Source organism: Cupressus sempervirens, chromosome 8 (genome assembly GCF_028749045.1).
Source record: "Cupressus sempervirens isolate cs-2001-9-10 chromosome 8, ASM2874904v1, whole genome shotgun sequence".
In the NCBI taxonomy this organism is placed as follows: domain Eukaryota; kingdom Viridiplantae; phylum Streptophyta; class Pinopsida; order Cupressales; family Cupressaceae; genus Cupressus; species Cupressus sempervirens.
The window spans coordinates 612,168,763-612,194,970 of NC_143125.1; the positions used below are offsets into that span (position 1 = coordinate 612,168,763).

A 26,208-nucleotide genomic window follows, 5' to 3' on the forward strand; every position below is an offset into this window, starting at 1 on the left:
TTTCACAATTTTATCATTATGCTTTCTAAAGCACAAAATACTTAAATATTTCTAACCAAATATTTTCAAAAAATAAACAATAAAGCTAAAGAATCTAGGCAATCTAAATATTAACAGCTAGACAGTTTTTATCAATGTGTAATGTCCTTTTCTTAGATTTTTAACAAATTTATGAAATAGCAATGAAAAATGGAAACAAATGGGTGGAGACTCTTTGGCAAACCCTCAATGGCTAGAATATAACTTCATATGCATCATGTACAGAAGATTCAACTTGTAGATATCAAATTACTACAAATATATCAGTTGATCTATAACTAACATGTAATGAACAACCAATTTGAAAACCTATGACATGCAATTCTGTTTAGATCTTAAGTTTATGCTCCAAACATCATGTGTTCACATAGTTGGAAATGGATATATTGATCCTCAATAGAAATAACCATCAATATTGAATCCTTAGGGTATCAAGATACACCTAGATATAAGTCAAACAACAGAGCATTCATTTCAAATCTTGATTTTATTTGGTTTGTGATAGCTGGAACAATTGCACTGACTGAAATCAAGCACAGAAATCACAGATGATATTTTCCCACTCATAGACTCGATGCAATTGTATAAATAGCAGATCTAGGAATTAAGAACTCACATTCATACCTGTACAACCACTCTTGGACTAACAAACACCCTCGTACAGACTACTGAGTTGCTGCAAGATAGTTGGAAGTGCAGAGGCAAGATTTAGAAGAAAAAATGGCAACTTGAAACTATCAACAGAGATTGCACAACCACCAAAAACGCACCACAAGGCTGTTACCCAAATACTACATCCCCAATATATGCCTACAAATAGCAATGAATGCCAACACAACTTGCCCAAAAAGATTTTTATCCATCATCCAATAATGATACACTCAAATATGACTAAAATAGTGACAATAACAGCAACAAATGAAAAAATCTGCCCTCCCATAGAAACTACCCCAATGCAATGTACAGATTTTTATCCATCGTCCAATAATGATACACTCAAATATGACTAAAATAGTGACAATAACAGCGAGAAATGAAAAAATCTGCCCTCCCATAGAAACTACCCCAATGCAATGTACTTGTTATTTTCCAAGACATCTATCTTTGCATGTAAAGCAATGTTTCTTTTTCCTCGATTCAGTTTTTGTCCCTTCCTGTTTTCTTAAAGGAAAATTTTTACCTTGGTTGAACTTGTATTATAAAGGCTTCTTTGGAGGGAAAGTTTTCTTCAAACTTTACACTTTGCAATACAAGACAAGTGCCAAGGATCTTCTGATAGCCTGTTGATGAGACAGAAGCTCAAATGCTCTGACTAAACCTTTGAGAGAATCAGTCCAACCTTCTGTCAACAGCCTAATTAACCTTCTCTCATTGCGGCAATTACCATTATCAAAAGTTCTTGAAAATTAACAACATAATTCTCAAAACTTCCATATTATTTAAGTTCCTTTTCTACCAACTCCCAAAAATGACTTCGCAGTTCTTCCTAACAATTCTCTCAGCATGGCTTATCTAAATTCATTATAAAAACTGGTAAGACTTAACTAATCAGCCCATGAAATCATCATTCAAGCTTTATAACAACAAGATGGAACAGAAAATTTGATAGCTTCATCTTCTAACATAGGCTGAGTGACAAGTAACTGCCTAGCTTCTATAACCAAACTATAGCTGTACATTTACTAGATACATCAAAGGAGGTAAGTGATAAATTCCCCAAAGCAAGTTACAAAACTGGTTGCATAGCTTGAGGTCTAGGGTAGAGTCTAGAATCATTTAAGACTTCTTCATATTGACTAGATTTGCGAGTGACATTTCACTTTGGATATCCTTTGAAAGAGCTTTATACTGTAATCTTCCCAATATAAATAAATAATTCAGTTTAATATTAATAGTATATTACTAATGGCACCGAAACTTATTATCTCTCGGGCCTTTTTTAATTTATTAGTTGTTAGAGTCTTGGCCGTGTTGGCTCAACTGTAAATCTTTATTAAGTATCTCGAAGCTATATTGTAGTGCTCCCACAACACAAGCCCCATTTTCAGTCCAAAATGGGGACTCCTTTTTCGAGTACTTTTTGATTCTAGTGACCAGACCCTCAGAACAGGGCTTCTTCTGAGAAAACTCGATGGTTGGGATGCTAGGCTCCAAATTTGGTAGTGGGGCAAATTACCTCAGGGTCCGAATTTCAAATTCTGAGTTTTTCTGCCAAGTACAATAGAAGTGCGCACATTCACCACCACCCCTTTTTTTCCCAAGTCACAAGTGCACTTTAGCGCAGGTGCATCGACATCCGTACCCTCGGGTTGCTTATTAATAAGAGGGAAAGGTGTAGAGTGGTAATATCACTCAAGTTCACAAATACAATATAACACAATTGATATACACATGAATAAAACATAGAATGTACTAGTAATACCACAATCCAGTAGGCAAGGAAATGATTTCTTTATTAATACCAGAAAACCCACCCTCTACATTAACAATCATCCAAGTTCTTTTAGAACCGTCGTTTGGTTGGAAACCAACCGACGCATTTCCTTACCACCTAACTATCCAACCCGATAACAAGTACTAACATAATAGTTACTATACACCGACTACATCTATCCCCCCCCCCAAAAAAAAGTCGTCTTCCAGACGACTGCTGAACATGAAAACAACAAAAAAAAACATTGACTGCAAGAAGAGGGATGGGAGGACATCCCTGTGGTTGGATCAGCTTCCTCTATCTTGTAGGCTTCCTCCATGGCCACTTTTTCTACTTCCCATTGATGAGAGGTGGCAAACACAACTTGCCAATGCTTTTGCTACCCTTTGCCATCTCACCTTTGCCCTTTGCCATCTCCCATATTGCTTCTTCTTTAACTGCCTGTATGTGCCACCTATACCAACCATTCCTATGATGTGACTGCTTGTAACCAACTTCCACAAGATGTCTCGATTGCCATATGGATTTTTCAAGTACTAGGAATGTCTGTGTTTGTCATACCTCTGTGTGCCATTGCAGCTATACCTCTGTCTACTGTCTTCCAGACTGTTTCGTACGGGTGTCTTCCCTTGTTGTACGAAACTCCCTCATACACACTCTTGTCGTACGGCTGAAAGTCTTGGACTGTGATGCCGTACGGATGTGAATGATTGTCATACGGACACTGAACGTCTTTGTCTACACCCTTGTTGTACGCGTACGGATGAGAAGCTTTCACCTTGACACTGTACGAATGTAAGTTGTGGTTGTTGTCCTTCCTCTGATTTTCATACGTGGTAATGTCGTACTCCTTGTTCCCGTCCGTGGTGACACCATACTCCCTCTCCCCGTACGGAATTTATGTGTTGATGTCGTACTTTCTGTGGCTCTCGTACGGAATTGCTTTGGTGTCCAACTTTCATACAGCTTACTTTGGCACCCCTTTGTTTTGTTCATACAGCCGTCCGTACATCCAATCTTTTCTCCCGCCCGACCATCACAGCAATCTTTGCAACTTATTCCTCTCGGCCACAGTGCAATTTCTTGGATGTTGTCTCTGGCACTCCCTTCTCTATCACTCTAGGTACTGTTTTGGGAAGTGTTTTGCAACTTTGTCTTTTTATAAGAACTTGGTTCGGTTTTTTCTCTTATTGCCACTTTATTCCATCTCTCATACGCTTTGAACTTAGACCCATTTACTAGGTCTTTGATAGGTTTATTATCCAAAGTAGATAACTTTATAGCCCCATTCTCTTTATACTTTATGTACTCTTGGGGGTACCTTCCTTCCAGTTGAGAGTCTTGTATTTGTAACATATTACATTCTATGTGGAAAACTTCACAGTCTCCCATTTGCCAGTGGAATAATCCATTAAGGGAATTTGTGTCGTCGTCTGAGCATTCCCCTAGTCTGAGCACCCCTTCCTCATCAGGTTCCATCCCTTCATAGTTTTCTCCTTCAAAGTCTGATGCCAAGTCCTGACTTACTGATTGGTTCTTGAGATCTATCATGTACTTCCTTCCCTCTTATTCAATAGAGAGGGTGTTCTGTTTCCAATTGTGATTGGCCTTTGCTATACTAGCCATCCTCTCCCTAATAAAGCATCATATCCTTTCTTTTCCAAGCTAATAACCACAAAGTCTAGAACAAATTGTTGGGTTCCTATTATTACCTTTTGCCCTATCAAGGTGCCAATCGGTTTGATGCCATGTTGGTCTGCTCCTACGAGTTGGAACACGGGAGGCCACAAGGTGGGTTTCCCAATCGCCTTCCAAGTATCTTCCAGATGGAACCCCACTTCTTGATGGAACACCACTTCCCGATGGAACACCACTTCCCGATGGAACTCCACTTCTCAATGGAACACCACTTCCTGATGGAACTTTCCTTCCGGATGGAACCCCACTTCCCGATGGAACTTTACTTTCGGATGGAACCCCACTTCCGGATGGAACACCACTTCCCGATGGAACACCACTTCCCACTGGAACTCCACTTGTTGATGGAACTTTACCTCTCGATGGAACACCACTTCCTGATGGAACACAACCTCCCAATGGAACTGTAATACCCCGCCAAGGGATCCAAAGAATTAACCTAGAATTTCACTAAGTTTGGTAGCATTTTTTTTTTTTTTCAAACATGAAAGTAAATACCACATATAACTTATGCACCATAACGAAAGCAATAGCAATGTCCATCTAAAAGTAAACATAACATACACAACAGATTACATTCTTTAAGGCTCCCTTAACGTTGAATTACATCTCAATCAACTATCATTATTGAATCCATTTAATACAACATCCACATGAAATAATAGTGATAAGTCCAATGTTTACACATTACATTTCTAAATGCTCAATCATCCACTGTACATGTCACAGGGTATGAAAAGCTTAAAAGAATATACATATGTGAAATAAGGTACATCATCCTAATCTAAATCCATGATACATCAAAGTAAAGATAATCACATGATACACATGATACATCATCATAGAAGATATATACATCCATCATAAAGATCAAACATAATAAACTAAGTGCACGGTTCCTCCCAACTGTTAATAGCATCATTAGACCATCGTGGATCCTAGCCATCCCTCCGTGCATGACACTCCAAATCACCGAAGAGATCATCGGTATTAACATAGTAGGAATGTCACTCCTATCATATGCAAAAGGTAATCTAACATGCAAATATAAGCATAAGATAACATCATCTAACATATGCTAATCATAAATGAAAGGATACATATCCACCATCATGAAGGACGCATCAGCCATGATGTCTCAATGAATCTCAAATGATAAGAGTGGAAAAACACTACCACCCGACCGCGTGGTACCTAAGTGGTCCACTCCCACTGTGCTGAGGAGATAATCTCAAGACCCAAATAGGCTATCCAAAATCACAAAGCATAAATTGCTATAAGTCCAGGAATCCTAAAAGTATACTACTCAAAGGTTCCAAACACAAAACTGACATCTAATTCCAGAGGCACATAAAGACATGTAGGAACCTACTATGCAAGCGGGAAAGTGTCATCGCATATATCATGTAGAAGTTACCCTGGCAGTTAGCCAAACTCCACGGGTCCCTATTGATCCTCATGCGGCCACTAGTATCCTCTCATACTGACAAGGCATACTATGGAATGCAAGGTCGCAACCATGCGTTCTCACTACTCCCATCCTAGTCTGTACAAGCACTCGAGGCATGGGCGAGAACAAAACAATTATCTTTTTAGGTTCATTTAGTTAGTATTAGGTGTGAATGTTTTCACTTATTAACCAACTTACAATGAGTTACCCTGACAGCCTCTTAAGGCCCCGGCCCCCATTGCAAGCCACTTCCCGACACTACAAGCAGATAACCTACCCTAAGCTCATGGAATCATAAATCTCAAAATCATAAAAGATAATCCATAATAAGAACATCAAATATGCATAATAAAAGCATCAAATCTTCATGAGCAAGCATCCATAGAAAATCATGACCACAATAGCTCTCTATTGGCAACTGAAGTATCACTGATAATCAAAAGTATCTATTGGTTCTCAATAACCACAATATATCTCAAATCATACTGATTGAAGACTCCAAAATGGTTGAGTCAAGCATGTCACAACATGGCATCATAAAATAACATTTCAGTCCCATCATGGCAACTGGAAAATAACCAAGGATAACTGATCGATGACTCAAGATTGGTTAATTCAAGTGTCTCATACATATGAATCTCAACAATAACAATCAGTAATTACAAACATTACATAGAGCATTCCATCACAAAACCATGGTTGGGTTTATAAAGATCAGAAATAAGACATCATCACGACATCACAATCATAACCCCCAAGCCTTTGGTAGACGTCCTATAACTGGTCAACACTAGTCAACCCAAAACCCAAAACAATAACATAAAGAAAACACAATGCAACCACATGTTTTGGTTTTGCTAAAATTACATACTTGAATTTAAATGTGTTTTCCAATCTAGATATCAAGTGAAGAATTTGCACGTTTTACCTAACCCATGTATTTGTTTAATAGATAAAAGTTTCTCCCCAAAACCATTAGACTTAATTTTCTAATTGGTCTAATAATATTTTGTTTATATAAACATTTTTTGAAAAATGACATTCCCAATGAATCCAATATTATCAACAAAATTTGCATATTTCAAAACTGACTTATAACACGTTCTAATAATTAACCTTAATTAAACTAAATTTAATTAAGTTAATTATTAATATATCTTCATTTTAATAATAATTGATAAGTTATTATTCATATTTTTAAATCATTTATCTTTTACAGAATGATCCATCTATACAAATCATTTTAAATAAAATAATTATTTATAACTAATATACATATATACATATATATATATATACATATATATATATATATAAAATATACATATATTATAATATACAATAATAACATTTTATAAAAATGAAATATAAAAATCAAATTATCAATATCGATTTCCATCCACATAACCCCCAACGTCCATATTAAAACAAATATAATTTCTCTTCCCCCCCGCCGCGGTATGTAGTACCTGCGGTCGCAGGCATTGCGCCGACAGTGGGTACAGTGTACCCCTGTCGCTGCAGTCCTGCGACGGCAGGCCTCTGCGACCCGCGGGGGGTATGGGGTACCATACATGCCCAATGTGATTTGCAATATATTTTTTTTTATATAACGTTTTTAATAAAACGTTTGCAGTTTGCAATTCGGAATTTTAATAAAGTTTTATCACTACGATTTATAAAATACGATTACTCAATATATATATATGTGTGTGTGTGTGTGTGTGTGTGTGTGTGTGTGTGTGTGTGTGTGTGTGTGTGTGTGTATTTATATATATGTACTCGCAGAGTTTAATCAAGTATCACAGCATATATATATATAATATATATATAAATGTATATATATATATATATATATGCAGACTCGAAAGTATAAACATGTATATTTTACAATGAGCATATACACAATTTATTTAAAGGTTTCAATTTTCAAAATTTTCCTATAAACTATTTGATCTCTAAATTAACCCAATAATTTTCTAATGGATTTGGCTACAATTTAAACCCTAGCCCCGTGTTCTCTTCAAATCTATGCATATGAGATGTTTTCTCAAATAAATTTTAACTACCCATATTGAGAATGCATACAACCAAAATAGGAAAAATCTTCAGAAGACATATGGAAGACACAAAGAAGACAGGAAGTGCAAGATGCGGAAATAGCATAAGTAAAATCACAAGAATCTACCCAGACTCTAATGCTAATTCGCTCTTCCTCAGAAAACCCGCAGAGCAAGCTCCTCCCTTCTCCAAAGTTCCCGAGTCCTCCAATACTCCAAAATGCTCTCCAAACACTATGTCTAAGCTTCTAGGAATGCCTAAATATAAAGAGTTCTCAGGAAGCACCTAGAATGTCCCTAGAAACAACTAGAAGGTGTCACCAACTAAGCATGTGTCTTTTCCAACCTTCTAGATGAGTCATATGGTTGTAGATACCATGTGCTTAATTGGTGCACTAACCCCCGTGTTGTTGACATATGAGAAATGAAAAGTTGCGTTAACTCCTAGGCAAGCTTATAACTCTTATTTATTTTTCATATAACTTCTATTTAAATTTTTATAACTTTCATTTTAATTTTTATAACTTTTATTATTATTATTTATTTATTACTTTATTATTATTTTATAATTATTATTAATTTAATTTCTAATTTTCTTTTATTCAATTCTTTTTCCTCAATTAATTCTCATTTAATTAATTATAGTCAAAATATCAAAGATCATGATATTTTATATTAATTTTCTCCAAATAATTAATTTATTAATTAAATCTATTTATTAAGACTTAATTAATAGAAAATTCACCATAGACCTCCAAGATAAAATATGAAAACCCATCATAGAGCAATTCACACAAAATCAGTCTGAAGGGTTACAATCACAAAATATGTCATCCGACACATTCGGTGGGTAAGATATCCAGATACTTGTCCTACCTCACTAGGACAAATGGTTTAAGGGTTTGGGATTTGGACTTGAGAATTTATCTCTTTTCTCTTATCATTGAGATAGTGTAATAGGGTACGCTCATCCTGGCAATTCAGGGAAGTCGATACTCGGTACCTGCAACCTGCATAAAAACCATGCATGTACATACAATATATATAATGCTAAGCTAAACAGGCAATGGCAGGAAGTGGTGCATCATGTAGATCCTGACTAGCAGGTGACTACGACTCCCTTTCTTAACCATATCAGAAACGCCATACAATAAGAGCAAACACGCACACCATACACATGCAAGTATGGGGTAAGTATCCATAATAAAACACATGAGATAATAAACCATCTAACTAATCATCAACAATAACTGAAAGCAATGTAATGATCATCATGCATACATGAAATGTAAAGTCTAAATGATCTCATCATATACCAACTGAATCCATAACATAATGTCTAATAATCTCAAAACAATACCACTAATCCATCAACATAAAACTGGTCTAACATAGTCTGATAATAATAGCAACAATGTCTAGAAAGATGTGAACGAGGGCAAGCACTACAGGAACACCACTCCCTCATGGACTAGACTCTTGACTCTTTATCTCCTCCTGACAGAATTATTGTCGTGTAGGGGTTTCTGGGTTTTTGCACCCAAACTACCTTCTTGGTGTTTTTGAAATAACCAAATTGGCTAGTTCCTCAATGGTATGTTCAATCCACTCTTCCTAACTTCAATGGGAATCCCCTTGCATTCTCAAGTTACGGCGTCTCTCTTCTTGCTGCTGGAGACGTAAGGTTCTTAGGGCGACTTCCTCCTCAATTTCGACCTCTAGTGCTGTCCTCCGATATTTATTTGGAATCAGGGGCATAAAGTAATTTAGTGCCTATCTCCCTTTCTTGGCTTATTGGGTTCCTCTAATTTGTGATCCTGCGTCCTCTCGGTAAACTGTTGAAGAACTTGTTGCCTTCTTCATTCCCTCTCGATCTGTGCTCTTTTGTCCTCAATATGTACTAAGTTCCTTGCTAAAAGCCAAGGAATCTATCTTAGGAGATCATGCACCGCCAGTGGCACAGAGAGTTTGTCGCGTATCGTGCTCTCAGGAATTGTCCTCTCATGGGCTTCCCTTTGCACGTATTGTTCAACTGCAACTTCCCACGCTGTCACCAGGTCGTGTGTCAACTAATCCTCCCTAGTTATTTCCTCCTCTTCGTCGTTGTTAGTAATTTGGATTCAAGGTATGAATGGTCTTCCCATTAGCCCATCTTGTTTGGTAAAATACCTCCAGATCCGAACTTAGGCAATGGCGCCAAAAATGTAGAGTGTTAATATCACTCAAGCTCACAGATACAATATAACACAATTGATATACACATGCATGAAACATAGAATGTACCAGTAATACCACAATCCAGTAGGCAAGAAAATGATTTCTTTATTAATACCAGAAAACCCACCCTCTACATTGACAATCATCCAAGTTCTTATAGAAGGGTCGGTTGGTTGGAAACCAACCAACGCATTTCCTTACCACCTAACTACCCAACCTGATAACAAGTACTAACATAATAGTTACTATACTTCGACTACAAAAGGGGTCTAAATGGCTCATTTGTATACAAGGAGCCCTGAGTTGTGCGCACCTTTGCATGTCATCTCCATAGTGTCTACATCTCCACTCACCAATAGTGACTACAACTCCAGTGCACGTCAACAAGTTCGCACATTGCGCTTTGAGGCTTTTCAAAAAGAAGGGTCAACTCTGCACTTTTCTACATGTCCCCCTTCACCCAAACTGCAATGCGCATCTTGTGTTGGTTGCGCACTTGCGCAAGATGCACAAGTCTGCCATTTTCATGTCGTCTAGCTTCCCATCAATTTCTTGTCTTCACCAATTGGTTTTCCAAGGTCTTCTTGGGTTTTTGAACTCTTAACAGAGGTACTAACAATGTTTGTTTTATGTCAATCATAATGGCTTCCACATCTTGAGCAGCAACAGAAAAGATCTGTCCTACACCAGTAACTTTCAAGTTTAAGGGAGTCCCCAAGAAATCAAGGTTTATAGACCTTCATTCTGAGAGCAGAGACATGGAGCTAGGTCCAATGGACTTCACTGAGTTCTTGGTGTTGGGCAATAAACACCATGAAAGATCGAAGATGATCTTGGCAATGATTAAGAAGAGCTTGGTAAGCATAGCATCACACCCAGTTTCAATGCAATCCTTAGAGTTGATCATGGCTTTGGCACAAAAGTATGTCCCAGACGAGAGGGTTGTGAAGAGCATCACTAGGGAGATTGTCCTAGATATTAGGCTAGACAACATAGAAAGGGTATTCCATTTGTGTGTCTCAGGTGAGTACTACAGGATCTCATATGAGTGTGGATAGATGGTACATAAAACATAGAGAAGAAACAGATGACATAGTACAAAAAGATGTACTTGATTGCTCAGACTCCTCACAACAGGCCCAACAAAGTCAACATGACACGCGACTATATGATAGCCAATATTGGGTATTGTATCATGCTCCTAAGAAGCGTTATGGGTCTCCCCTCAGTTGCCCATCTTGAGACATGGATGGTTCAATTTTTTGAGAAGATAAGAATAAGGACAAATATGATAGACTGCGGCACTATCTTTAGTGATTGTTGTGATGTGGAGCCTAATCAGACTCAGAGGTTTATTCAGCATGGTTTCCCCACAAATTATTTCTGTAGGGTCAAGGGGCGATGCCCCAAGTGTGCTCCCTAGTGCAATAATTGGTGGGGTCGAAGGGCAATGCCCCCACGTGGGTTGCCGGAGGCAACGCCCTTGAAGCCAAAAATGATCTTATATTGTAAAAGGCGTTGAGTGCTATTTTTTCTATTGGATGACTTATTCTAGCCCTAATTTTGTAAGCGGCAAAAAGCTTGTATAAAATGGCTTAGGATTAGGGATTTCATAATGTATGGTGATATTGTAGCTTCTTGCAACAGTATTGAACTATAAGGGATTGTTGATTGTAATCACTGGATAATAATAATATTAGACTTGTTACTAGTGGACGTAACCTAGGGATTGGGTGAACCACATTAAATCTTTGTCTTGTGTTCTCTTTTGTGTGATCTATTATTCTCTGATATTGATTAAGACTAACCCTGGATTCTATATGACTTCATATGTGGTATACCTACTTGCCGCCAAGGCAGAATACCCAATGCTGACAAGGAAAAGGAACCCTCAAGTCAAGAATGCATGGCCTTATAATGTGCACCCTGTAGTTGGTGCAGAAGAAACTATGGGAGGGCAGCCCTGAATACAAGATTGTAAATGATGCCTTCATTTTTGTCGTCATCAGATTCTTGGAAGGTGATTACGCGAAGAGGATGTTTGTGGAGGCCGCGTCAAAGGTGGCAAAGATGGGGGCTTGCTTCATTCAGTTCAATACATCCACTTACATCTGGGTGGTTGGTACAACTTTGCGCCCGAAGAAGCTACCCCGATATCCATCAAACAAGGTAATATGGTTGGAGATAGCTCAGCAACTCAGCTTGGCATATGATCGAATCTGAAAGAAACATTTGAAAACATGGGTATGGCCTATTCACATTGGACATTGGACATTATGAGGTCAAGCAAAAGAAGGATGTTGCTTCCTACAAGGTTGAATGGGAAAAATACCCATTGGAGGACCTTCTTGTAGCCTACCCATGCTTTGACAACATTAGTATGTTCAAGCATGTTGCTAGTCGAACTTTTGTGCCAAACTCTTCTGTTGAAGATAATTGGATCAACTGTATTGATGATTACAAAGTTCCTATCAATGATTATTGTCGGTTGGATCTCATTTTGGCAAAGAAATTGTTCGGGCTACGGATATCCAACAAAGTTTGGAATAAGGATACTCTGAATATATTAGACCCCTTGTATAATAAAGATAAGATTTTTGATAGGTCGATTTTGAGTGCAGAGGTGAACCGTGACGAGAACGATGACCTTATGCATTGTGCCTGACATGTTATCAAGTTGACTAGGGATTGGGTTTCTAAACCCTTCACATTAGATCACCTGCCAAATAAGCCATCTCTGAAGGCACCAGCCCACCCAAAAAAGGGGAGAGGAGTCAAGGTTACTACTCCTACTTGGGGGTCTGCCTCTCTAGTGCAACCAAAAATAGTGTACCGAAATGTCAAAGATGTTGCCTACTTTCACAAGGAAGAGAAGAGCAAAAACAAAAAGAGGAAGGCAAAAGTTGTAGAGGAAGAAGCACAACTGGAAGAGCCTAAAGCCAATCAAAAGCCTCCCCATCAGTTCCAACAAAGGAGGACTAAGACTATGGTCACTGGACAAAAGGGGGGTAGATTGAAGAAAAAGAAGAGGAAGAGGGTCCACTAGACTACATCCCGTTGAATAGGACCCGATCAACAAAGGTTGCAAAAGAGCACGAAAGGAGTCAGATCCAGAATCTGCCAAATACTGAAGAACAAGCTTTCCAAATTGACGAATCATCTGATCAAGAGAAGGAAGGTTGGATAGAGACAACAATTGGGGACGACTCTAATCTGTTTGATTTCTTTGATTTTAACTTCATGCCTGTAGGAACCCACTTAGAGGACGGAGAGATAAGGGACACAACACGTGAGGAGCCGAAAGGTGATGACTCGAAGATCATTCCTTTGTTCCCACAAGTATAGGGAGATATACCCCCTCTACCCCCAAGGAATCCAGATACACCACCTTCGTCTCCTCAAGAGTAGGATGCAATACCTACACCTCCTCTGACAACAGAGGAGCAATCTCAGATGACTACGAATGGAGATATAGGTGCAGATAAAGGAAGGCAAGGAGCTCAACAGGAGCAAGCTTCTACGGTTGAACGAGTTCCACTAGTAGTACAACTTCCATCTCCTCCCTGAAAAACAGTGGTCATACACATGGTAGAGTAGTTGGAGGTAGAGAAAACTCTGGAGAGGACCATAGATAAGGGAAAAGGACTAGCGTCTATGACAATTCTATAACCTAGTCAATTTGTATCTCCAATAGGCACGACCCAAAGTGGCTAACACAAGCAGTAGAAGCCCAAAAGATGACATACACTACAGATTCAACTAAGGGAATGTCAGTCCTTAGTGAAGCTCTGCAACCATCAGTAACTCCCCAAGAGGATCCTCAACGGCTAACTTTGGTAATGAGGGACACCTGGGATAATCTGGTCACACATATTGCTACTCCCTCATTGCATTCTGATGCACAGAGCAGAACCCCCCAAGATTATCAAATGCGGGAAATTGTGTTGGGGAGGCCTATAAAGGATACCTGGAAGGTTTTGACAACCATGAATCTAAGGCAGATGATTGAATAAATAGACCAAGCTGAGGAAGAGATACAAGTTTTCAAAAAACAAAATGAGGTACTGCGGGAGTTTGTAAAAGAGGTAGCGGGGCCCATTGACCCCACTAGCCGGAGATAGCTGTAAAGGTTGCCCTCGAGAAACTAGCTCCGGCCCCACCATAGAGAGACTCATTTTTGGATGCCCACTATAGATGGCATCACAATCTTGAGGAACAAGGAGTAAAAATTATAGAGGCTAATACGTAGCTACTACACAACATTCACGTTAGAAAAGAAAAGGAGAGGCGTAGTAGAGCAAGATTTTGGTTTGGTCGACGAGATTTCGACATGGTCCAATGATTTAATGGCTCTGCAAAAGATCAGAGATCACAGGTATTGAATGTTGCTGGTCATTTTCACAGCTGAGAAATTGGACACATTCGATGATTGTATAAACGTTATAGTGCAGCAAGCCTGGAGATTTTTTATGATCACTCTAGAGAGAACTCATATTTGATAAAGGTCGTATTTTTTATGGTCTGATTATTTTTGAATGTTTGTGTGATCTTAGTTTTTTGGTGTTTGTCACGATTAGCCGTATAATACCTCTGTAGTGACAAATCAAAGGAGGAATCCTACATGTACATTCATAGCAATTTGACTCATGCACACACTTCCACGGTTGCATGATTTGATGAGTTGTGAAAAATCATACAATCTTATAAAGTTCTATCAACGATTGTAGCTGTGAGATTACAGTTGCGCAGCTCCGAATTGTATTGGTTTCCTACCATCCCCTTTGAAGATTTAATTCGTAGATGTGTTGCCATCGGTTTATTTCCGTTTAGATCTCAATTTCAGCAATTTACTTTATCCTCTTCCTACCCTATCTCTTCACAATTTGCTTTCACAAAATCTGGTTAAGTTAGAAATTCATGTTAGTTGCGTATTAGAATTCTATGTACAAAAAAAAATCAGAAAATACAAAAAATACTGTTTTTCACTAATTATTTTCTATGTGTCACAGAATTACAGATTGGACTTCACCGAATCAGCAAAAGCCTCCTCGTTAAACAAACACATTTATCTTCAGTTGATCTACCCAGTTGGTTGAAAAACAGCCTCTCGGAATCTTGGAGTTGATATTTTATTGACTTTCTAAGAGAGATTATCATGAATTTCTGTCATTGTCATCGTGCATTTACAACACTCAACAAATATATAAGGTTGAGTTAGTCATTGTTGTAGGTATGAGAATTTGGTATTTCTTTGCATGTGCAAGTTCCCATTGCAGTTCAATTGTCTGTGATTTAGGAGGTGAAAGATCCTTCCTACTTGGCATCTGCAATTTCGGTGGGAATAACTCACCTTTTCTACTCTCTTAGTTTGAATTTATTGTAATTGGAAAGTCGAGAGAATGTCCTATCAAAACAATTTAGGGACACAAGAATATAGCTAGTTCAAACAAATTAAGTATCAGCAGAAAGCAACTAATTGTTGAAATTCCTGAATCTGACCTTGTATGAGGTAAAATTAGATAAGGGATTTGGCATAAAACTAAATCATCGTAATTTCTATTGTATAAAAACAAAAGTAATCCAAGTTTGCAGGCAATGTAATCAACAATATGTAAGTAAACAACAAAAATCTATACTGCGTAATTAATGAGTTAAATTCTCAATTTTACATGCTCTCAAATCTCCATGCTATTGAAATGGCTTCAAATTTTATGGAAAAAAATTGTCATATTTTCTGCAGTTTCTACCTGATTTTTAAATCTGTTTTTTTCCTCTTTTGAGTCGTAATTATTGTTTTAAAATCTTACACTTCTGATTTTGCTGATATTTTCCCAAGAAGAATTTTCCTGCTATGTTTTCAACTTTTAACAGCTTGGAATTGTAGCTCAAGGTATCTAATTTACTTAAGGTAAAGGTGAAAAGGGTAAGTTAAGAATAAGAAGGAAGATGAAAAATGATGAAATCAAAGTAGCCTTTATGTAAAGGTTATTACTCTTGAGATCACAAAATGGTGCTGAACATAGTGAAAGACTCCATATAACATATTGAGATGACTTCTATAGAAAGGATTTTATTGGCACAAATGATTTTTATAAAAAGAAGTCCATTGGTTTGGTAAGAATAATTATCTCTCAAAACAGGATTTCAGCTCAATAAGGGGGACAGTAGATTGATAAAGCATTAGAAGCATATCTTGGTGATTTACAGGGCTAGGCCCAAAATTTACAGTGCATAGGGTTCATGACATCCGGTTCATGACATCCCACCTAGGACCACCAAGATGAAGTTTCAGAAGTTGGTAAAATTTACACATGTTAGCAAAGAGTGAAGACCAATGATGGAAGATTTGATTAGATCTTAGAGTGGTTCAAGTTTTGCTATCCAAACTATTGTCAGAGGGAGAAATGTATATTCTTGTTAAGAAAAGTGATTACAAAGTACAAATATAATATAAAAGTTTCCTTTTATTTGGTTGGAATGCACCTTTTATGTTGATGGCCTAATAAATAATCTTCAGACTGATTATTGTGATCATCTCAATGAAGAATCAGAGGAATTGTGTATCTTACAAAATGTGCCATATGCTGTTTTTACTTCAGACCAATAAATTACCAACACAAATTCAATGCATATGCATTATGATATTATAATAATGCATGTAGTTACAAATATCAAGTTGACAAAAAAAAAAAAAATTATTCCAAAGAGTTGTGTATGTCATCCCAGACCTTGAAATTCAAATAATGTCCACACTCAAAATGGAGGTCATGATCATGATGCAGAATAGCTTAGAAAATTCATCATTGTGATACACTTCAGTGACTGCTCTAGAATGCAGTCTGTAATTATAGGCATTGATTTAAACTGTCTTTGCTTTATTTAGATGAACATGCTCCCAGAAATTCCATGTCATTTATGTAGTTAATTAATTAATACTTCACTAGGTTTGAAAAAAATCCGTACCAGCACATGCATATTTATCTAGGCATATATATTGCAATAGCATACTAGTGAGGCTGAACTCTAAGATTGCAAAAACCAGTTAAAAATTAGTTGAAATTTGTAAATAATTTGATGAGTAGAAATAATTCGCCTTTAATGATAATGCATCATTACAGATATACACAGTGAATCATTGTAAAATATAAAACCAGAAAATATCATAACAGAATACCAATATCTTATAGGTAATTGTATCATTTAAATCATTGAAACTTAACTTCACCAAAGTGCTTAAATTTTTGCCTTTAAACTTCTACCTCTTTCATAATTTATATATCCTAAGTAATCAAAATACTTGTAAGAAAATGAGAGAGCCTTACAAAGAGGGTCCACAGGAGTCATGTCGATAATCTTCACATTGATTTCATTTTCATTCCCCAATATATCAAGATAACTAACAGACCTGTACTATATTAACAGAAATAAGATCATATAGTTTTCCACTACATGAATGCTTTTTAACATCCAGTTTGCCAATAGCTTAGCTCCATCATTTAAATATAGCATATAACTATAAAAACACAATGCAATTGATTTATTTTCAAACCTTACATTAAATTCAAATATAGCAAATGTATCGTGCTTCTTTAATAACAATTGTAGATCTTCAATCCTTGCATTCAGAATGCCCCTTGAAGAGCTTAGAATATTGGTGACAGGATAACTTGCTCGCTTTATTATATCTTCTTCCAAATATATCATGTCACTCAGCTCTTTTCTAGCAACATCCAGCTGTCAACATTTTAAGGCATCATTATACTAGATCATATATACATATATTATGGTACCACAAACAAAATTGTACAAAAATTATGGAAAAAAAAACATAAATCCAAATATATTGTTCTACTTAAATTTATTCAATACTTTCAGGCTACAGCAATACTACCAATGAAAAGTTGGCGAAATTGTTTTTTTACATCTTATCAATGAAACATCAGCAATGAGTAATATTTTATAATTTTAAGGAAATAGATTAACAAAATTATTGAAACAACTAAAGAAATTATTAAATCTACATGGACTATAAAAATCAGCTGGGTTGTGTTTAAGTTTTAGGATTGCTGCACATGTAATAGCACTCCCCGTATGGTATGTGTTTTCCAAATGCATCGATCTCTTAGAATTTGTATGAGGAATAAACTAAGAAGAGACATGTCCATGGGACATGGGACATGTCTAATCATTAATATAATTATTATAATGGCAAACTTAATTTATATATCAAAGTAACCCTGAATCGGAATCGGCAAGGCCAAATCGAATCGTGAATCAACCATGAATCGAAATCAAATCGGCCACGAATCAGAAAATTTTAAAAACCCTTAAAATTTAGTAACTTATTTCATAAACCCTTTATTGTTGATTTGATTAACCAGTTCACAAAAAATCATTTGGCTTGAATCGAATCACATGAATCGTCGTGATTCTTGGAACTATGATATATATATATATATATCTCTTTGATCTCACAGGTTTATCCTACTAAAGCTACCAAAACATCAACACTCCCTCTTAGCTAGGGAGGATAAACACAGAACACGTATTACACCATTACTAATATTGATCAGAAGATATCCATCATTTTGATATCATGAGCCTTGGTTTGATATAACATCTAATATCATGAGTATTGGTCTCCCAGAATATCAATGATATTCACCAAAAACTCTGAGTAATGGCCTTCCAAAATGTTGAGATGCAAGATATCCACCAAATACTGAGTAATAGCCTTCAAGAACATCAAGTCACATGATATTTACCAAGTACTCTATGAGTAATGGCCTTTCAGAACATCAAGACGCGTGATATTCACCAAGTACTCTATGTAATTGGCCTTCCAAAATATCAATATGCATAACATTCACCATGTACTCAAAAAATGTTTATAAGGTATGTGCACACACATTCTCATAATGCTTACCATATAAACATCCACCATGCAAAGTATAATCTATCATGATCTACATGGACATCGTAAGATATCCATCATAATAGAGAATTACATTATTGTAAGATTGTCACCTTTCAATAACTTCTGCAGATACAAGTCACGTCATTTAGAAGTCACTTCCTCATGATGTACACAATGGACAGGCCCATTAAAATCGCATAGTCATGAGATATATTCATGAATGGAAGTCCTCTTGATTGCTACAACTTATTGATCATTGGAGAATCCATCTCAAAATGGTTTACTCCCTCAAAATCAATATGACAAAGATTATCAAAGGTTGACTTAATTACATCCTCTATCTGTTGCCTCTTTTTCAAGGTTGCCTCTAATGAAATGTCAAGCTCCCTTTGAATCTCAATCTCCCTCTTCTTGCAATAACAATCTCGGAGGAAAAGATCAAGGCACATACCTCTTATAGTACATAATGAATTACATAAGAGAGACTACCATAATGCTCAAGGATAATTCTGCATAATGATATAAGATCATTTCAATGTGATAAAGATAAAGATCTAATTTAATATATACTTTGAACATATATCCATATATATATTCAACCTTCTAGGTATATATTTTTATTTTACTATCAAATATAATTATGTTTTTCATATTTAAATGCCTATCATTAACATGTTGATAGTGAAGGGAGTTAGAATATACAAATATCAAAAATATGGTATAGTACCAACTTACCTTTATAGAATTCGGAGGATTTGCATATTTACCACCTTAAAAAAATTTATACCAATATAATAACAATAATATATATAATATTTGGAATGACCCTTACCTCCACTTACCTTGAAGGCAAGTCCCCTTCTTGTTCACATGGCACATGAATTGTGGATAAGCGAGTGAGATTTTTAATTCATGAGTTTTGTACATTCCTTTGCACCATCTTTTGCCCTATTTCCTATTCCTTTGCACGTGTGGATTGGCACTTCATTAAATTTTCTTTTCATTCACTTTTCATTTGCTCGTCCTTTAAGATGTCTTAATGCAATTTGATAGATTCACCTTAAAGATCTTTCAAAATTTGTCACGCTCCTTTATATTACGTTCCACACTCTTCAATTTCATTATCTTTCCCTTGTTTTATTCATGTGCTAATTCCTATTGTCAATCATGTAATACACTTATAGTTTACTTGTATTAGTTTTTGCTTCAAATAATTTTATTGGCTCTTAATATATTATATTCTCCCTGTACTCTCTTTTCTCACCATATTCAAAAGGAGGTTAACCTAATATAAATCCCCCCTTTGTATTGCACCTTACACAGTATTTTTATTTTATTGTCTTATTTATATTTAGGTGTGATTCAGCATTGTCATCTGACCAAGTCTTATGCTGATTCAAATGTACATCTGACTCTCTTCTCCTATTTTACCTTAATATAAAATTAAATGAGAAAGTGTTATGTTGGTGCTCGATCCTCAATGAATATGTATTATTTGTTGTTATGCTTGTATTGCTCTATTTATCACAACAATATTCTATGGACTCTTAAGTGTTATTATGAATCGATGGGAATTTCTCGTGCCATATATGATTCCTTCATATCCAGCATCTTAGATCGTATTAATATGTCCAATTTGAGTTAACAACCTCCTCACTTCTACATTGTCGTATAGAAAATACTTAGTATCAAACAAGGGTCCACCTTCCTCATCGTGAAATTTATTGTACCATATCACGTCCAATGCATCAATTTATATGTTTTAATGCACTATATGATACAGTAGTGCTGCCTCATGTCATTGACAGTGTGATGGTTCCATGGATGATCTATGACCATAGAAAAAATTCCACCTCATAATCATTGAGGGTGTCAATGAATTTATTTGATTAAAACATTTGAGCTTAACAAATAATAATATTAATTAATGATTAATCACAACACATAATAATTAATCTTAGCTTCAGGCTCTTCTCAATCAAAAAATAATAATCATATAATATAATATTTTAATTATATTGGCATATCATAAACATATGCTTGGTAATTAGGACATAATAAAATAAAAATAAAAATAAATAAATAATTCAATTAAACGATATGTCAACTTAATAAATACAATTGGAAGTATAAATGACAAATGACGAGCAAATCAATCAGGAAGGCTAGGGAATTATAGATCCAAGTTTTGACAACTAGCCAAAATAATTGTTAAGCGGCATATTACATCGAAAGTGTAATGAGTTATGAAGGAATGACTCAAAGAGGATGATAAGGCGAAGCTATCTTCGCCCTTGTCTATGCACTACTTCTTGAAACACTTCCAAATACATAGATAAAGCAAGAGCACCGATAGAGCTCCAAAGTGTACATCCAATAGTCAACAGATCACCTAAACATTGGTCATTCAAACAATCATGTAGAAAACACAATACCCTGAAATTTACTATGTGCACATGTAATTCAATAAGTATAGGTTGTAATGTAGTATCAAGACATACATAATTGACTGTAGTCAAATCAACTCAAAATGAGCTAAAAATTTAAAATGGTTGTCAAAATCCACTTTAAATATTATATATAAATTTTCTTTTGCAATTGCCAATGAAAAGCCCACTTTTGAAGGGGTTTTTTAATAACAATGTGTTGTCGCCCTGAAAAATCCCATTTTTTCCTTTACAACTTGAGCTAGGCAGCTCTGTTTGAGACCTAAGTTAGCTCGAAACAAGTGAGATTGCAAGGGCTATCATCATGAGGCAAAACAAGATAAAAAATTATTTACAACAAAAAGTAAATAACACAAAAGATGTAAAAGCTTACCAAAATCAAACATCTACGGTAAGAGAAGAACTTTCTTACAAACATTGAAAATAAAACTTGACCGCAACCATCAAAAGAAACGCACTAATAAAGTTACATAGAATACAATTTAGGGATAACAGCATGCATGATGCCTTATCAATACATTAGATCGAAGAGGCTATACCTACAAATTCATGAGAAAATTGTGTAGGGTTGCCTCAATTTTGTGATATCAAAATTGAGAACAGCATGACCAATTTGAGATCAGCAAACAAAAGTCAAGAAAGAGAACAGAAAAAAGGGAATTGTTATCAGGTTTCATTCAATTAGCTCGCTCTTAAAGAAATTCTAAATACACTCCTCAAAATCTTCTAATATTTCAAATCAGATCAATGTGAAACCTATATTCTATAGTACTCAGTGATATTAGAATAAATACTTAATCAGATACATATTTGTCAAATTTAATATATCATCCTTGTTTAAAATATTTGATGTCACCAATATCAATTTGATTGGGATAACTTTCACCAAGCTACTTATATTATTGAAAAGGTGGTCTGCTTAACAAGTCTAGAGGGATAAATATATATCAGAGTTACTCCTTGTAAAATAACCCATGGCATAGCATCGAGATAGCAAACATTTGCACATATATACATTATTCACCTATTTGCAAGTTGTGCTGAATAAATACACTAATCGCTAGTAAGAACATGGAAGAAGCTTCTTACAAATTTAAGAAGATAGGTCAAACTCTAAGAGATCCCAATTTAGGACATTGCAATATTGTTATTATATCTATTTGCATGTAATGTTGAATACATACATTAATCACAAAAAGGAGTAGATAGAATAAGTCTCTTGTAAATTAGAGAAAATAGTTCAAATCCTCAGTCATTCTAACATGGGACATTACAATACCTCATGGTGTGTCTTTCATGTAGGGTGGCTCTTACCTCTCTTGACTTTGACTTCAGCTTACACTTCGACTCTTGCTTTGCGGTGAGCTTTGAGAATCCTTGATGAATTTCTATAATCGTCAACAGCATTCACCTTGTTCCGTTATTTGGTGAGATCTTCTCACGAATACTTCTCTATCTTCTAGAGTGTGAATGGTACATCCCGTTTTGACTTTGTTTGGCAAAAGAGACCTAAATTGTTGGAATTACTAGAGGTACACTATCTGCTTGTGTCATGGTGTTCCTCTACATCTAGTTCCATTCCTCATACTGTTGTAGTATTTGATGTCGACACAGTTCTCAATCTTTGTCCTCACAATATTCTTGAAGAGTAATTAGATTATGTGCCAACAAGCATGGAAAAAAGCAAGAGACACTCAATGTTTGCATTAACCCTTAACCCTTCTCGGACTTCTCTCTCAAAAATCCCTCGTTGGGAGCCTTCTAAGTGAATGTACAAGTTGAAGACACTCCCCACAAGTGTACAAGGTCTTGTGTCAGCTCTTCTTCTACAGATTTTACCTCTTCAAAGTCAAAGATGTCTAATATTTTGTATGGTCGGCCTATTTTCACTGCCATACCACCTGCTGCCATTGTCCCACGTAATTTAGATCTCCAGGCTTCATACGACAATGGCACCAAAAATTTTACTCCTAAAAGGATTAACTGATTACACAAAGTAATCAAGATACCAAAACATTACCATTTACAAGAAGAAGAAAAAAGCACAATCACTCTACTATGGCAGCAAGATACTCTCTTTTATTTCCAATTTGCGATGTATGCAACATGACAATGCTACTTCCAACAAGTTACATATATATAGTGCCAAACAATGGATTAGGTACCAAACGTCGACAACCACCCATAACTAATTGGAAGTAAAATAACATCACACAGACGAATAATTATTCACTGAATACAAGTGCTTATTTGCAAATGTGACAATACTGCCATCTATAGTGTCCCAGTTACAAACAATGATTTGATGCTATCTTTCTTAATGTGTCGAGGGTAATAATGAATAATAGTCGAGTTGGTAGCAATAGCAGCATAAGATTTAGTAAACAGCAATAACGGGTCATTAGGCCTACTGTGCAAGAAAACCACCCACTGTTATCAATATATCATTCTTGCTGCAGGGTACTCCTATCCAACTGCTCTCCAATCTCTAGCAGACAGGAAACTCCAAAGTTTGATCACCAATAATTATGTCTAACAATCTTCCACATGCCCAACAGACCTTCCAGCACCATTTATCACTTCAAATAGACCTCTCTATAATTTGAAAACATAAGATTCAAGGCCAATAACCTTATCAAGTGTCACAACTGGTAAAGGTAATCCTCACGTGGCATTAGAATGAAACAACACCACACATAGTGGCTGCCTTTTTGTTTCCTATCCCCTCTAGACATTCATGACTCTTATATAGACTCACATCCCAGAAAAACTATTGTAGCATCAAAACATTTTGACATTAAACTCAATCGATATTGCTCCAAACTCAAACCTTGCAAAAAACCCACGACCAGCAATAGGAAGAATATTAATAGCACTCAAAAACAAGCAACTCATACAATCTTCAAACATAGTATTTGTCTTTAATGATGTGATATCCCCAATCTAGTCTAAGACTGGAATAATAACATATCATAATAGCATTAAAATGAATAAATCATGTGTGTATTAAATATATACAGCTCTTACAATAAATTATCATTATAACAATATAATATCTAATAATAGTGATAAAATTATATAATAAATAAACCACTGTCAATCAAGAACCAACAAACAAATTAATCTAATCAATAAATAAATATGTAATAAATTCCTAAAGTCAACAGTTGAAACAATCCCCATATCGAAAGTTATATCATGTATGATAATGGCTAGAGGTCCAATGACTATTATAATTGGAAGAACGATTTATTTCTGAGACCAAAGCTGAGATACCCATGTAATAAGAGAGCATACACCAACTAAGAGAATTGCAATTGTATTGAGTAGAATAGTGATTAACAACAATAATAGCAACAACATGCTTGGGATATACAATCAATAACAATACCAGTACCACTCAGCAATCATTACAATGAAAAGGCCAGCCACTGTGAAGGCAACGTCGACATGATAGGGAAGTCAAGGAATTATTAATGAAGAACGATGATTCATGCAAAACCAAAGTTCAAGCTGGTGGTCAATCAAAATTCAATCTATCATACGTATGTCAAAACAAGGTCAATAATGTGTATCCATGATGAGTGAGCATGCAAGGAAGCCGCAAAATTACCATGGGTTGTTAGCAACAAAAGACTTCCAGCCACATAATCATAATACTATAATTATGAAGGGGAGGAGTTGATAATTTCCAACTTTTGATAAACAAAAATTACGATAAAAAGGCCAATTTAGCAAGCAACGATCCATGACAACCATTAGATGAAATTGCAATTATAAAAAAATAAAAAAATCGTAATTTGGTCAAAGTCACCATTTATCATATTGTGATTGTTTACCATACTGGTAAAGAAATCAACGCATACAAACAACAGAACATGAACAGCAGAATTATATTTGCATATGCCAGACATACATTATGCTTCATAATAGTAGATGATTCCTAATTTACAATGATCCCAGATGGGATATAAATACTATCCGTCGAACCTTCCCGGAGGAGTCCGTCGGCAACAACATTATGTCCGCTACAAACTATTTTACCCGTCGGCTACAAAATACAAAACATCGACGACAATCATTCTGTCGGCTACAAAAACACCGCTGAAACCATCCAGTCAGCTGACACCATCCCCCCCAAAAAGAAAAGTCGTCTCCGGACAACAATTACAAAATATCTGAGACAAATTAACAAACAAAATATATCATCAGAGTGACTACAACAAGAAAAATCTGCTTCTGTCACATCACTTCACTTCGTCCGGTGCCTATAGCCTCTGCTAACACAATACTGTCTCCTCAAACTGACCTTGATAGCCACCTGTGCTGCTTTCTCTGTTTTCAATTTCACGGTACCCTGAGCCAAGTGTCGCTGCACTGCCTCCAACTGGATGATTAGTTCCTCCCGAGCTCTCTACGCATCCACCAAGACAACCTCCCGGGCAACACCTACTCCCAGTGCCTCTAGTACACAGAAAGTCCATCCCTGCAGCAACTTCAACTCTTCTCAACTGGTCAAACTCCCACAACTGATATCCGCAACAACTAGGGGTCCAGGGGGCAACGCCCCCGGCGGAGTCGAGGGGCCGCTGCTGTGCCTCTTTCCTATCCTGCCGGTCCTTGCCAAGAGAATGATATTAATTCCTCCAAGTTGAATTTGTCCTTCAAGCTGAACTCAACCACCTCTGCGAGAGAACTAAGAAAAACCCGCATAAAACCATCTGTAGGACAAGAAAACTCCGAAGAAGACAAGCGTCCGCTGCGAACAGAAAAATCCTTACGATAAGGATTCGTATGTCGCCTCTGCATAGATCCACTCCCAACAGCCCGATACTGGAGCATTGACACCAACACCCACAACCCTGCCCCCGACCTCGTCTATGGATTTGCGAAACTATCTGCACCAACAATATCAACCACTATGAAATCGCAGAGTACTACGGGCG

General features: G+C 36.4%; 1 protein-coding gene across 5 annotated transcripts in view; it reads right to left on the reverse strand.

Annotated features, from left to right (window-relative positions):
• Positions 1-26,208, reverse strand: part of LOC149543912 (uncharacterized) — a 274,899-nt gene that overhangs the window by 15,288 nt on the left and 233,403 nt on the right. For all 5 annotated transcript variants that reach the window (XM_089798556.1, XM_089798559.1, XM_089798560.1 and 2 more), the window contains 2 exons: positions 17,453-17,632; positions 17,221-17,308 (listed from right to left, as the gene is read on the reverse strand). In XM_089798556.1, coding sequence (XP_089654682.1) covers positions 17,221-17,308; positions 17,453-17,632 — 268 coding nt within the window. The remainder of the gene's footprint in view (positions 1-17,220; positions 17,309-17,452; positions 17,633-26,208) is intronic.